The following is a 15,501-nucleotide window of genomic DNA, read 5'->3' on the forward strand; positions in this document are numbered from 1 at the left end:
CAGATAGAAGTGATAGCAACAGAATCTCACCTTTTACTCTCTTTCCTTGCCACAATCTGGAAACACCTGTTTGGAAAGTTGGGTTTCCAGTTTTGATGTTTAAAATATGATGATACAACACTTACGCTTCTGCCTTTAAGTCAGTTTCTAATTCTTGAGGACTTCCACTCATGATAAGACACTGGGCTAAACAGACCTGTGGACTGACACAGCAGATTTATTGTTGTGATCCTGGATGTCCCTATAGACTGTCCTTCTACACGGTTGCCCACAGCAGGTTTTTCTTGTACCTTCATCAAAAGCAGTTGGTCATTCTTGCTGGTGTCAGGGAAGAAGATTAGGCAGAGGGACAGTGTGACATTTCCTACATCCTCAGCACTGATGGAAAAACCTTCCTTGAATTGTCCTGTGTCCCTGAACCAGAAATTTTATTTTTTGAAAGAGCATTGTCACAGCAATGTGGCTAGTTGGATTCCATGATGGTGACAGGAGTGTGTCAACCTGCATCTGGGTTTTAATTTCTCATTTTCCAGTATTAAATGTCAGAAATTCAATTAACATTTTCATTAGTGTGTTTTTATTATGCTCTTGTTGATGCTACAGATGTGTAAGAGTGCCACCTCTCCCTTTGCTGTTTTTTAAGAAAAAAATATTACTTCTCCCTTCTTTCAAGGGAAATTACACCTGCTTTAAAAACAGTCTCATTTGGAAGGTGTAAGTGGCGCACTGGGTAAAGAATTCATGGGCTTTGAATAAAGAAGTCATGGGTTTCACCACAATATGGTGGCTGTGGGCCATTATCGTTGCGACGCTTTCCGATGGAGTATCTGTCAGTGTTACATCTGCCTGCTTCCTATGGGACAGATATTCACACCACCAGAATCCCACCTAGCACTGATTGAAGGTTCTGTTGACAGACCAGCAGAAAAAGAGTTCCTGGGTGACTATAATAGCTTTTCCCTGAGCCACTGGGTGCTTTGGGAAGTGGGGTGGTGAGAACAAATTAATTTAGAACAAACCTGCATTGTTTGGTGAGCCTGGTGCTTGTGGAAATTTTAACTCTGGAAGCAGAAGCAAGATGCTGACCTCAGGGCAGTGTGGGGAATAAGCTAGTAAGGTACTATTCAGAGCATGTTCAGGTTTTTCAGATATTTGGCATCTCTTTCTTGCAACTACTAGTGGATGCTCAGAGGTTCCAGAAGGCTGGGATTTAGTCCAAGTTCATTATTTACTCTGTATTAAGATGTATCACTGTAAAATCTGAGGTTCTCTCTGCTGTCTCAGATGAGGGGCCCCGGAAAAAACACTGTTTCAAGCTCTGAGGTAGTGTCTCCAAATGGTGTTCTGCTGTGCTTTCTCTATATATGGCTGGGGTTGATGTTTGAGCTTTTCTTTACATTGCTTTGATGTGTGGCATATCCTTTCTATAACACACTGTGAAGGCAGAGTAGTTCACCCTATAAAGCTGTCAGCAGAACAGTTTCCATGATAATGGAAATTACAAGATTAAAATTAATAACTGTACAAAGTAACCAGTAAGTTTAAACTCACAATTTGGGACAGCTAGGTCAATGAGAACAATCAACATTGTCTAGAATGCTGCTCAGTCTGGTCTCTTGCTCTCTGCTGCAAAGTCATTTGACCCACCTTAATTCTCTGAGCCGTTTCTGCTCCCAGGTGAGGTTCATACCTAAAGAAACAAAATTTCCTCCAAGTGGAACTTAAATTTCATGACATCACAGTTCTCATTAATTGCAAACTGTTAGGAAACCTAGAAAGAAGCTTTGTTTATTTGACTGCAGGTTCTGAGATCAGTTATGTGTTTGAGCATTTTGACAGAATCTTGAGTAGACTTTCTAGCCCCATAATCATGGGGTTCAGTGGGGCCTGGGTTTCACCTCTAAACTCAGCCTTATGAGTAACTTCCCTTTGGATGTTTTCCTTTTCACAATAAGTAGAGACAGAGGTAATTGCCTTACCCTTGACAAAGACTGGCAGATCACAGAGGTGCAACTCACCAGCTGGAGCACAAAGACTACAAGTTCAGAGAAAAATGTGTATGGGATGAAATATCTGGTAGCCAGGGACAGTGGACACTATTCTTCTGCTATTCTGATGATTTATGTGCACCAAATGGGCGTGTGGTTTCATACACAGTTTTTTGAGTATGTAGGTCCTTGGCTAGAGTAAGCATGCCTTTAGTGGCTTGCAATTATGGGCTATGCTATCTTTTGGGAAAATAAGCTGATAATACTGTTTCTCCCCAGTGTCGATTTTCAAATGGCACAGGTCTTGTAAATGAATCTTGCCATCTGACCATGGTATTGTTTTTAGATGAGAATACAATCAAGAACAGCAAAGAAGCACTGGCCAGGCCAAGTAGTTTTGGTTTCCTGGAAAAATGCAATTCTGTGTTTATCCATACAAGAATGTCTGACACTTGCTTGTATTGCAGGCAATATTGGCGCTGAGCTTTCCTACACTGATGTTGGTGTGTTCATCTCTTCTGATGGTGGAAATTCCTGGAGACAGGTATGTTTTGCATAGCATGGAACCTTTTGCTATTGTTCTTCTCCTGACTCTTCCCTTCCCAATGGAGTGGAGCACTCATGAAGTACCTGATTTGTTTGCAGATCTTCGAGGAGGAATACAATGTGTGGTTTCTGGACTGGGGAGGGGCACTAGTGGCCATGAAACACACGTCAGTGCCCATCCGGCACATGTGGTAAGGAAACTTGTTACTTTGAGAAGGTTTCCTCATTGGGAAAAGCTGAGAGTGGTGCTACTATCTCTTGTATCGCCTGGTCAACATCTGCTAGTGTCTACAAAATGAGCAAATGAGATAATTGTTATCTGCATTTTACCATCATTTTGGTTTTGTTGATTAATATAATGATTGTTGTACCATTTTATAGATATAATGGCTATATACGTAATCACACACATATATGAATTACTCTTTGCACTAGTCATGTACTATGAGACTTCAGGCGGTGTTTCTTTCCCACAGACACATATATACTGAGTAAGAAGTCATCCTTTGAGCTTCAGGTATTTCTGAGAGGATGTGTCCCTCACTTCTGCTTTTTTTTTTACCGAATTTGGTATCAAACTGGTAAGACAGATAAAGGGAGGGAGAGAAGAGGGCGGTAGGTGTTGATAAGGACAATAGAGACATGTTGCTAATGTTGCTGTCTCCTATAGGATTCTACTATCAATTTCCAGAGATACAGTGGTGGCAACTGGATAGAGTTGAGGGTGGAATAGGGCAAAATGATTTCTCAGTTGAAGATACTGTTTTGCTATAAATGGGTTATAACAGTCTAAGCACTAAAGATACTGCTCAGAATTATCCTCTCCCTTAGCCTTTGCCCCTCTCACTCCTGCACCAGCTAAGCATTGGAGAGAGGCATTCAGAAATTCAGAACCAACATTCTTTACAGAAAATGTGTGTATTAGTGTGACCTTCAATCTCTGGTCTTGAGTGAAAGAGGGGCATGACTAATGGACTGACCTACCCAGCTTCTAATGTTGTTTAGAGATGAATTAATTAGAAATAGCCTTCAGAGACAAGTTTTGTGTTCCTGTCTGCATCCCAGCTTGACGGTGCTAAGCACATGCCTATCTCATGCTCGTCATGCAGAACAGGAAATGTGGCCTTCAGTCAAATAGAAAAAGAAAGCAATGGTGTTTGGCAGCCGTGATGAAGTGTTAAGGTTTCCTCTATCTGAGTCATTATTGTACAAAATCCTTCAGTTAAATTACAGTTATTCAGAAGCTGGAGACCTCAAGACAGGCTGTCTTTACCCATCATAAGCTAATGTTCCAGAGATGTACCTTAAGAACATTTATGACTACTTTTTCAATATGAAAAGCTTCTGGACTTTATATTCCTGACCTGGCGGATAACTCTGGGATGACTGCAACATAGATTTCTATTAAAGTTTGAATATGTTGCATTTGAGCACATTTCTTTACCACCTGAGCTAAAGAAATGACTGGTCTAGTTTTGGTGTGGTAGTGGTTTGTTAACCACAGGATGCATTGGCTCATATTCCTAAGGCTTTGTCATTTTTCTAGGATCTTCCTGAGATAGGGGGACCAAGTATTCCCTAAGAGGTCTGTGCCTCTGTGCGGGATTACAGCAAGTCATCATATGCAAAATGAGGGTTGCGATCTTTGTCTTGCTTTCTAGTATTCAGGAAACAGGTTGTTTTTTTTATCATAAGAAAACTTGTTGCAGTCATAACATAGTATGTGTAGCCATACTGAGTCAGGGCCAGGGATTAGTCTAGGCCATCATCCTCTTGCCAACAGCCTCCATAACTGGACATATAGAGGAGAGCAGTAACAGGGCCAACCCATAATGATGCTTTCAGCAGACTCCAGTTTTCTATCTGTGGTTAGAATGTGTTGTTGTGTGACTAGAAACATTTGCCTGTGATAGGTAACTGAGTAGTCATGACTATACCTGAAGTGCCCTCAGGAAAGAGGACATCAAGACCATGTCCAAGTCTTTAGACCAAACCAAGTACGAGCCAAGGCAGAAGTGTGTGTTAGCCAAGCGTAGGAGTCACCAGCAGTAGGTACATCAGGCTGTGGCAAGTTGAGCTCTGGAAGAGTGAAAGGTGAGCCACTTACTGAAAGAGCTGTAAGTCATGTATTAACCATTTATGACTGTATTCATCAACCCAGATGCAACTGTTTTAATTGTGTCTTACAAGTGAAGACTCTTTGGACGTAAAAAGCACATTATGTACAAGTGCCTGTACTTAAATGTCGGGAAAGTTTTGGTCACAGGTTGACTTTCCATAGGAGCTGAGAGCCCAGTTCGCCTTTGTCTGCTTTGCAGAGGTTCCTTTCAGATGTTCTCCCTTTCCACTAAGTCTCATGAAATGGCATGTGCAGTGCTGTAAGTGCACCACCCACTCTATTAAATGGGTAGTGATTTAGAGCTGTTATCAATAAGCTCCAACAGGCTTCCTCCAAAATTGTACCCTTAGGGACTTTGGAATTTGCTTCATATTGCCTCAGTTGGCACCTGTTTTTATGGGCAGGAGTGGAATAGATTAAAGGGTACATGTATATCTATTAGTTCTCAGGCTGAGACATTGTACAGTAAGTTTCATCCTGGAGAAAAGAGGGGCGGATAATTGAAAAGCTGAGAGAACTTTAGCTAAACTAATGAAGCATGCTATTCCTCAGAAACTGAAATGCTATTTAGATAGATAAGCATGCAAGCAGAACAGCATACAAATGCACAGGTGTATGAGAAGATACATACATTTAAATAAATAGATTTGGGGCAGATAAGCTTTTTGTATGCTGCTGTACTCCCAGCTTACTGTTTTTGGTCTATAGTCAGCTTCCTATTCTGGTAGCTGTGCGTTGTGAGTCAGGTGAAAGTGTTCTGTCTAGGTGCTGTGAGAGGCAGGTACCTAGGGAATGGTGACTGCGAGCCTTGGCTTTCCACACTAGAGATCTGAGGTTGGTGTAACCCATTGTTTGTAATACATGTTAGACTGGTCTCCTGCTCCTTTGGTGGCATCTCAGGTAGCGTCCCTGATGCTACCTACTTGTAGTGGGGAGGATTCAGTTTCCAGCAAGACCCTCTCAGACAAATCCAGGTGCTCAGATGCATGTGTGCACACACATCTTCTCCCCAAACTTTCCTCGCCTGGAAAATAAGGCAAAGTTCTTTTTTACGCTCACTTTAGAATGAGAAGTGTTTCCTGCTATTCAAAGAAAATGTTTGTGCCATTATTGTCTCTTTGGTAACGTCCATCGAGAGTAATATGTCAGCTTTCACAGCCCAGGTACCTCACGGAATTACTAAGAACTCTGTAATGACCCTGCTGGGAGAAGATCAAATAATTTTATAGCCAATAAACCTTTGTGCTTCTCTGTTTGTTCTTCAGTTGCTGGTATAATTTGGAGCTGAAATTCTGGGCAGAAATTGTGCAGGAGTGGTTGTGTGGAGGGTCTGGGGGCAGACAGAAACTTGGTTGCTTTCACAACTGTTCATGAGCGGCAGCTCTGGGAGCTGGATGCTGGCAGTCTGCAGGTTGCCTGTCTTTCCTGCTGCAGTAGCAGCTGGGTGTGCACACCCTCCTCTGGCTGTTTTCTGGACTGTTGTGGGCACAGGCTATCAGGGTGATGCCAGGGCTGGTAGCCCCTCGAGGGCTGGAAAGCCAGGAGCTGACAGAGGTTACTGGGACAGCAGGGCAGGATCTTGCAGCCAGACCCCATCCCACCACCCCAGCCAGGAGCGGGGCAGCCCCAGCCCTGGGCATCAGGCACCTTGCTGGCGGCAGGGACGAGCTGAGGCCAGGCTGGGGCATCAGCCTGCGTGTCAGGCCTGTGGCCACACAGGGCTTTGGCAGAGCTGGAGCCTGGCACTCCTGGGGTGTCAGTGGGCTTCCTCGGCCATGGATGGGATGAGGGGAGGCCATGAGGGAAGCTGGGAAGGGACAATAAGGCATAGGCCACCAGAGTCCTGACCTCATCTGTCTGCTGGTGTGGTCAGGTAGACTGTTCGTTCTCCTACTCCTTTGTAGTTATCAGAGATAGAGAGGTTGCTGGGGTGTAGCTGAGAGCAGGGTTTGCTAACCCTTCTCTGCTAATCTAAAAGCCTTTTGTACTAACTCTAATTCAACCAAGACCCTGTCAGCTGGGTTAGGATACACGTGCTCTTCGATAAAAACAGAAAGTAATACACACGGTGGTTGTGGGTAGGGACAGATGTTCAAAACCCACTAATTACCCTGGCTTGTCACTGACAGTGTGAACACCCTCAGCCTCTAAGGAGGGAAATGATTTAATTTTAACCAGCATACAACTTTGTTTTACAACTGTAACAGGCAAAGAGCACACAGACTAACCACTGACTGTGGCTCAGTTTGGCCTCCTTCCTCCACCTCTCTGTACAATGGAGACCACCTCTGAGATGGCATGCGAAGAAGTATTAATAGGGCTAGAGAGATTGTAGCTAATGCCATATGGCATTTATACACGCATGGGTTGAAACATCCCGTGGTGTTGACAACAATTTTCATGCATTCAGGCCAGGGCTGCTTATGATCTGAGGGCTGCCTCATGCCAGGTGCTATTGTAGATCCAGAAACAGGACTTGGCAATGCCCCTTGATCCCTTGAGGTCTGATGTACAACTGGATCAAGTATATCCATGTTCTTATTGCCAGTGTTTATACTCTCTAAGGCTTTGATCTTTCAAAGTACACCAAGAGCATGAATTAGTGGGCTGGAAAATGGCAAAGATTGGTGCTTGACTGTAAATCTAGCTGCTGGAGCTTGCAGACCTTAGCCAACATTTAATTGCTGCAGTTGCTCTAGAGTAAGTCTTTCTATGTATATAAATCTTGTCTGCTTCTATCCCAGGGTGAGTTTTGATGAGGGAAGATCCTGGAGTAAATACAGTTTCACATCAACACCACTTTTTGTGGATGGATCCCTTGTAGACCCTGGCATAGAGACCCAGATAATGACGTAAGTATAGCAGCTCTTAACTTTTTCTAAAATGTGATGTCAGAAGGGGTGCATGGAGATCCCCAAGCGCATGGTGAGCCTCATGGTGTGCAGTGCAGCATTGTGTAGCTACACATGTAGTGTTGCATGAAGGCATGGTGTTGTTTTGTGGTTTTTGCTGATGGTCACAGACCCAGGTGGAGTGTCCATGCATCGCGTGGCAAACAGATGATGGAGCCAAACTCTTCCCTGTAGTGGCAGGGGGTATAACAAGGAGACATGGTCCCAAGATGTAGCTTGGGAGTTCAGATAGGACAGCAGGAAAATCTGCTTCTCTGGGGGGTGGTGTAGCCCTGGTCAGGTTACAGAGAAGTTGTGGTATCACCATCCCTGCAATTTTTCAAGCCTTGGCTAGGTGAAGCCCCATCTGCCCTGATCTATAGTTGGCGACAGTCTGTCTTGGAGTAAGAGCTTGGACTAGTGACATCCAGAGGTCCCTTCTCATAAATACTGCTGAGATTGCATTCCTTGGATTTGATGGCCCAGGGACTGCAGTGCTCTTCAGAGGCCAGAGATCTGTATGGTTGCACCTAATGTCAGTTCTGTGCTTGCTCCAGTTGTGCAGCTTGATTGTCTTTTGAGATTGCTGCTGGGTATGAATATCCCCAAACCTAGTTGCTTGCTATCTACATTGTGGGCTGTACATCTGGTTTTAGCTCAAGCTGAAGGTGTTCTCAGTGTGCATATGCAGAGCTGAGCTCAGAATAACTTTCCTGGTCTGGGCTGGAGTATGCTATGATTCACCCACACCATGGAAGGAAGAGCCTGGGCTGGCACTGAAGGCGCTTGGACCTTCCTCCTCCCAAGAGTGCTGAAGCGCTGTGTAAGGCCGGTGGAATTGGTGGAGTAATGTTGGCCCAAGAACAGGCCAGGATCTGAATTTAACAACCAGGGGAAAGAGGGAACTTTTTAAGTTCAAAGGCATCTTCAAAGAATCATCTGACCTCTTGCACAAAGCAGATCAAAGCACTCTGTTCTGGGATTCTGAAGAAAGCAAGTGCAAGTGCAAGATGTGCTGCCTTTGTTGCTTGCAGAGATGCCTTCTTACCTGTATTTTCTCTGAGCTGGCTGGAACAGCTTTCTGAAAAGGATCAGAAAGCCAGATGGCTAAGATACCTTAGACTGAGGCACTCCTGAGAAGCATATCTGCAGTGGCATGAAGGATTGCCTTTGGTTAATCACATCAGACACCGTTGCAGCACTCCAACTCGGGGGCAGGAGATATACTATAAATTTCACCTTGCAGTCAGTTTGCTTTTCCTGCTTTCTGCATCTGCACCTGAAATTCCTGCAGATTTTCACTACTTGCAAGAGAAAAGACATTCAAGCCCAGTATGTTTTCTTCTAGGCTTCAGTCCATCTGCCTACTTATGTGGCAGAAATGCGTAGGTGGATTTCATTGCTGGTGTCACAGGTAGTGACAGACTGAGAGTAGACTGCTGGGTATGTTTGTCACCAGTTTCTGAGGAAGTTTGGATCACATAACAGTTTTGTGTCTTGGGCATTTCTGCTAGTGATTTGAATTTATTCCAACTGGGTTGCGTGATTTGTCTTGGTATGCCTTTCAAAAACCAGACCTACATCAGCCTTACACAAACGAAGTGACTATGTGGTGAGGAGCGGTCTGTACCTGCAGTGGAGCTCACCTTAGCTGCAAGAGAGGGGTTGGGGGAAAATCCTCCTCTTGCAAAGGGTTATTTGAGCTGGCTTCTTTGCCATCTATGCCATGACAGATGAAGTGTCTTGGTTCTGTAGTCTTGGGAGGATCAGGAAGGTCTAGCCAACTCCTGTGTTGCCCATCTATATCTCCTGTGCTAAAGTGCCCTAGGAAGGCCAGGCTAAGTAATTATGGTCATCCTTTATGGCTATAAAGCATAGGAGCTGCACACTTAAATTTGTTTCCCAAACAGTGCTCGGCCAGAACAAGGCAGCCTCTGTGTCTATGTCGCAGACAGCTGTTGAGATTTTTATCAGAGTAGAGGTTGTATCAATTCTGGTAGGGTTGCTAGTTTTTCCTTTACTCCAAACCCATGCCTTGGCTTTGGCTTTTTCTTCATAAAAGTGGATTACTTGTTTGTGTAGAATAATATATCTGTCCATCTGCTGCCTTGCTATCTGCAAATATTGCTCCTGTTTTTGCAAGGAGCAAAACACAACAGCATGTGATTTACCTGTGAGGCTTTTCACAAGACTGCTGTGAGCATCCTGTTGGGAAAATTATGCCAATCCCCAGCTAAAGATTAGACCCTGCGTTCTGTTCACTCTACGCATTTTTCTCCAAATGCAGCAATAATGTGTCACTTTCTGTGTTGGTTAATAGGGTGTTTTTCTGTGAAATTCTTTGTGCAATGCGCAATGTGTATCGCTTTCCAACCACACGCACACGCAGACACACACACAGACAGACCTGAGCTCAAATAAATCTGCACATCAGCACCTTCATTGAAATCAATGGAGCTAATCCGTTTCAACTAGCTGTGGATTTAGCCCATTTACTTTATAAATCAATGCAGTTTTCTTTTGAGGTGAAAGATGCATTTTAAATCTAAGGTTATTCTTACTTATATCTCTGTAGTCTTCTGATGGAGAATGTAGGAAGTGAGTTATCTTGCTGAATATTGTGTATCAGCTTTGTTGAGAGCTGACTTTTTCTTTTGAAATCTTTGCAGGCGTGTTATTATTAGTAGTATTGCTATTGTTATTGGTATTGTTTTTATTATTACTGTCATCATTAGACATTTTTAAAACTGTTCTTAATAGTCTGTAAAAGCCATACAGAGAAATTTCACATGAAGCTTGCCATAAATGTTTAGAGAAATTCCTATCCACAGCGTTAAAGGAATTGAGGAGGAAAGAGACCACTTATAAAGCCGATATGTAAACCATTTCTCTGCAGATCACTTAGGTATTTCTCACAATGAGAATTTTAGTGAATTCTTCTATAAGGGAAGTGTAGGATCATGCTGAGCTTGTGAAAGCTTTGGATAAGAAGAAATCAATGCATTTCTATTGCTACTGGCCATTCTCTGAACCAAGATAACACATGGTGGTTGGAAGTATGTGGAATTTGTGTTTGTGGGTAGAAATCCCAATGATTTCAAGAAGCTGATGAGAGGAGCACAGTGGTTTGGGATCAGCATACCGCAACTGAGGATGGGATAAGTGGGAGCTCTTAGAGAAGAAGCAGGGCTGAGCAGAGAGACGAAGACTGTGCTCATATTTGTGTACTGCCAGACTGGGTAGGTTAGTGGCTTTTAAAGATTTGTCTTTCATCCTGGAAGATGCGAAATGTTTCATCTAGCTGTCTCGGCTGATTCCTGTTAGGGAAAATTTCTTCCACTGATTTGCACCAAAGTGGTCTGTGTTCAGCTACTTCCAAAAAATAATAATCTGAGGGGCATGTGTATTAAATAGTCATTATACACCAACTATTATTAACATACTGCATTATTAACAACATTATCATAATACTATCTTATTAAAATCAGTATATCAGTAGAATAACTATTATTCCCAACCTTCAGTTTGTGGCACATCTTGTGGGTGGGCTTGCTGGGTTGTAGGAAGCAGCAACAGTTTTAGCACAGGATTTCATACCACTTCATGGCTGTTACGTGAGCAGTTGCAGTATCTGTCTGTATTGTACGAGCATCCTAGGCTTTTTGGATCTTCTGTGCTTTGTGCTGTGTATATGTGTCCTAAGACAGTCCTAAAGAACTTACCAGTGTGGTAAAACCTGTAGATTTGCATGTAGGGGCATTATATGATTCTGAATCTCTTAGTGTACTTTGAATTGGGAGCTGCTTTCAGTGGGGAATTGGGCAATATGTCTTGCAGAGGTCTCTTCCAACCTAAATTATTCTATGATTTTGTTATTTTATATGGCTATAAGGGTGCAAGAATGAGTTATTTCCTTACAAGCATAGCTCAGTGGCCTCTGCTAAGAATGTAGTTTTGTGACACACAGGGAAGTACCACGAGACTGTGTGAGCTGATCTAACTTGGAGCTACTGCCTAACCAAGGTGAATCCACTCTCCTTTCCTCCACTCCTGGTTGATCATCCACTTCTGCAGTTCCTTTCACTGTTGTTTTGACTCACCTCATCTGACAAGATGGTCAGTTCAGCTCCCTTAGAGTCGCAGCACTTTGAGAGATGTGTACCAAAGCACATTGCAGTGTTTGGTGCAGGTATGAGGAAAGCAGCTGTAGGAAGCAAAGGGTCCTTTAGGAAAATAACTCAAATGCATAAGGGCGATGGGTTAGACATGTTCTTAGGTGACCCAATAAGTGCATAGAAAGCACTAGTCTTTTTTAAATCTATAGTTGTCTAACTTCTGTCCTGTAGCCCTCACTGGTGAGTAGTATATCTTTTAATGATATCACATTCTAATGGGTCAGACCTAACATTTCTGTGTTGACAAGCCATAGGCACAGCATGTTACTTGCCTGAGGTTGTGATATATCCAAACAGAAGCAGTATTTGCTCGAGCGAGTTGCTAGTCTGTACCATTCAAATCAGAGACAAGATGTTTTTGTGGGTCCAGAGAAGGGCTTTATGTTGTTCCAGCTCTGACTTATAATTATTACCCCTGCCACTTCTCCTGTGTTAAGCATTTCTCCAAACCTACATAAAGAAAAATAACCTTTTTGCTTCACAGCCCTGCAGAGCTTTGCTTTCATTTTAGTAGACTCATTATACGTGTGTGTGTAGACACTCATTTGTAGATGGGGATCATTAAGTTTGTCTGTGCTAATAAAAATATATTTATGTAGACACACCCATGTGTATATATAAATATATATGTGTTTCTATGTATGTATACTTAATGATCCATATATATGTGTGTATGCATCATTGAGCATTAATGTTTTGAGTGAGAGGATTTAATACAAGCTGGTCTGCCAACATCACTGTGGCTGCTGCCCTTGGCTATGTGTATGTTAGAAAACGTTCCTGGTTATAAATGAATAGGTTATGAGCCCTGGCCCTTTCTAACACCTTCTCATTTACATGGCCATGCAGCTTTACCAGAGATGAAGTGGGAGCATTTTTTTTTTTCCAGGAGACCCATAAAATTACTGGCAATCCATCACTGGGTGGTAGAAGAGTGGGGCAGAATGAATAAGTAATTGAGAAATGTTGGAGAAGGTGAGATGGAGGCCAGGAGAGGTTTGAGGTGAGAAAGAGAGCATTAAGAGCACAGGCCATACTGAGTCAGACCAGAGGTCCCTCTAGCTCACTTCCATGCTCCAACAGTGGCAAGTAGAAGATGCTAAAAAGATAAGTATTTAAAAAAAAAAAAAAAAAAAAAAGATTCCCTTGTATACTTTCCTCATTTACAGAGATTTACAAATAAGGGACTTTCTTGGCTGAACATAGTATTCTTTGTATTTCTAAGACATTCATGATTCTTTCTATTTTTTGAGGGCTTTTTCCCCTAAATCCCTTTGAAAATTTAGCAGTCACATTATCGTGTGGCCAGGAGTTCCATGAGTTCACTCTTATTCTGAAGAACTGACTGACTTGTGGAAGACATCAGCAAAGTATGTACAGGTATGAAAGCAATGTGGACAGATTCTGATTAGCACTCAGCAGAGATTCAGCAGATTGTGTACGAGAGAGGGGCAACGGCTCCTGGGTCCAAGCTCCCAGTGAGTTCAAGATTACACGGGAGCCAAGAGTCATTTTCCTGTCACTTTCTGATAAGGTGATTATAATCTTCCCTCGTTAAGCAAGGCAACATTCACTGCATTCTGCTCAAGCCTTGCTGTGACATTTAAAAGCTGATACAGGAAAGAAAATTACAAGCTGACAGAATGGCCTTTAAAGATTCTGCCCCTTTGCTTAGGGGTAGGGAGCTGTGGATCTGCCACCTCTGAGTGGTTGTGCTGAGAAAAGTAAGGTGAAAACAGAGAGGTGATAGAAAATAGTGCCTTTCCTGGGATGTGGTCAGAGGAGCTAGCCTTCTCCCTGCTGGGCCAGCCTTTGCCCTCCATAGCTGGCACCCCTCCTAGCAATCTCAGCAAATGAGGTGAGTGGACGGTAAAACCACCAAGAGATTGTTTTTGCTAGAAGGAATTGAAGTTCTTGTCCAACATGCATAAAGAAAAGACACAACACAGTGTTCCTCAATTCCTGTGGCCCAGCAGAGGCCCTCAAACTCTCCTACCATCAGTCTGGTCTTACTTCACTTCACTCTGCTTGAGAAAAAGAGAAAGAAACTGTCTAAAAAAAAGACAGATCTTCTTCTGCAACTTCTGCTGCCGCTGAGCTCAACAGAGGATTGGGTGAAGAGGGAATCTGGAGGAAAGATTTCACCAGAGGTCTGTAGAAAGCTAAAGCCAATTTGCAGCTTCCCGTGCAGAAAACAACAGAAGGGATCATGTATGGGGGCTGTTGTGGTGAAGGATTCTGAACTCTATCCTTATTTGTCTTCACTTCTTTTGGGAACCAGAGCTGACCAGCCAGCCTGTGCATACTCTCAGGCCTACCAAAACTGTAGGGATTTTGAGAGATTGGAAAGCAGATTTCAAAACCTGGTTTATCCGAGTTGTGTAGGTACCATTAGATACCTAGAAAGGACTGGTAGGTTTCAATTGTCCCTATTGTGGTTTTAACTCACATTTCAGTTCTCCTTTCTTTTTATGTTTATTGCAATATCTGGTTGTGGTGTGACCAGCTATATTATTGCCTATGGATTTTACTGCAAGACTCTGATGTGTCCTTGTGAATTCATTGCACTGTCCTCACTGATGGAGCTGTGCAAACTGCAGTGTGTAAACCTACATAAGGACTCTTCAGAATGGGATCGATGAATTAAAATGCGTCTGTGAAAATAATGACTGCACACAGAAAGAAAAGTAAAATTTAGAACTTGATCTGAGACCAAAAGTTACAAATATAATTATTAAGTTAGGAAACCAAAATGATTGAGATGATATTGGCATTTGCTATAGTGAGCTGCATTCCTGTATCATCTCATCTAATTTCAAAACCTTCTGGAAGTAATGAATAGCTGGGACTTTGCAAGAAAATGATCAATCTGCTAATACCATCAAGTGCCTTTACAATGGACAAGAAAATGTGTGTTATAGGAATTCCCATTTTATCCCAGCAGATGATCAGTTTATACCCTGGAGTAAGGCAGTTGATTACCCATATCATTATCTTCGTTTGCAAGACTTAAAAACTTTATTAACCATCACAGATTAATCAGTGTCACTTCCTCCTCCCACCTCCCTTCCTGCCAGAGGAGTACTCTATTCGTTAGCCTTTGGATTGCTGCATGAGTTCACTTAAACAGCCCACAGAGGCACAATATTGATTGTGCTGCTGATACTTGCAGTATGAGCTGAGGTCTTTCTGTGGCACCTGAATAGACAAACCAGGTGATGAGAACATCTGGTTAGAGTAATCTTTCTCAGACAGCATCATGTGATTTATTGGACCTTAGGAAGAGAACGTCTGTGACCTGAGATCAGCTCCCAGCAGTTGTGCCATGTACTCAGAAGATTCCTGGCAGAAGCTATAACACATGGAGGAGGCATTGGGCTCTGTGGCATCTATTGTCTATCTTTGGCTTTCTGGGGCAAACGTTACTCTCAATGGAGTCAAGTGCTATTTATGGACAGTAGATCAAATATTATGCTAAAGAAATCAACATCATTAGTTGTATTCCACAGGTAGGGAAATTGAGGCAGAACAAGGGACATGCCCGTGGTAAGTCACTCAGCAGACTGTCATGGGAAGAGCTTGGCATTAAATCAGGTCTCCTGAGTTCCAGATGAGTACCCCACTGCGCAGACTTTTCCCATTCCTTAGGGGGAAGGAGATGCTGAGTCATGTCTGTAATGCTCAGGGTGGATGGAGAGGTAAGCATGTGCAGGGAGGAGGACTAGAAAAAGGTGTGCTGACTGGAGGCTTTTATTCACTTTTATTCAAAAGAATAAAAAAAG

The 15,501-nt window shown here is 42.9% G+C and overlaps 1 protein-coding gene across 1 annotated transcript in view; it reads left to right on the forward strand.

Annotated features, from left to right (window-relative positions):
• SORCS3 (sortilin related VPS10 domain containing receptor 3) overlaps window positions 1-15,501 on the forward strand; it is a 311,341-nt gene that overhangs the window by 248,031 nt on the left and 47,809 nt on the right. Inside the window, exons 12-14 of the mRNA XM_059821073.1 lie at window positions 2,456-2,532; window positions 2,634-2,725; window positions 7,398-7,505. Of these exons, the coding sequence (XP_059677056.1) occupies window positions 2,456-2,532; window positions 2,634-2,725; window positions 7,398-7,505 (277 nt within the window). The remainder of the gene's footprint in view (window positions 1-2,455; window positions 2,533-2,633; window positions 2,726-7,397; window positions 7,506-15,501) is intronic.

This window comes from Gavia stellata, chromosome 9 (genome assembly GCF_030936135.1).
Source record: "Gavia stellata isolate bGavSte3 chromosome 9, bGavSte3.hap2, whole genome shotgun sequence".
Lineage (NCBI taxonomy): Eukaryota > Metazoa > Chordata > Aves > Gaviiformes > Gaviidae > Gavia > Gavia stellata.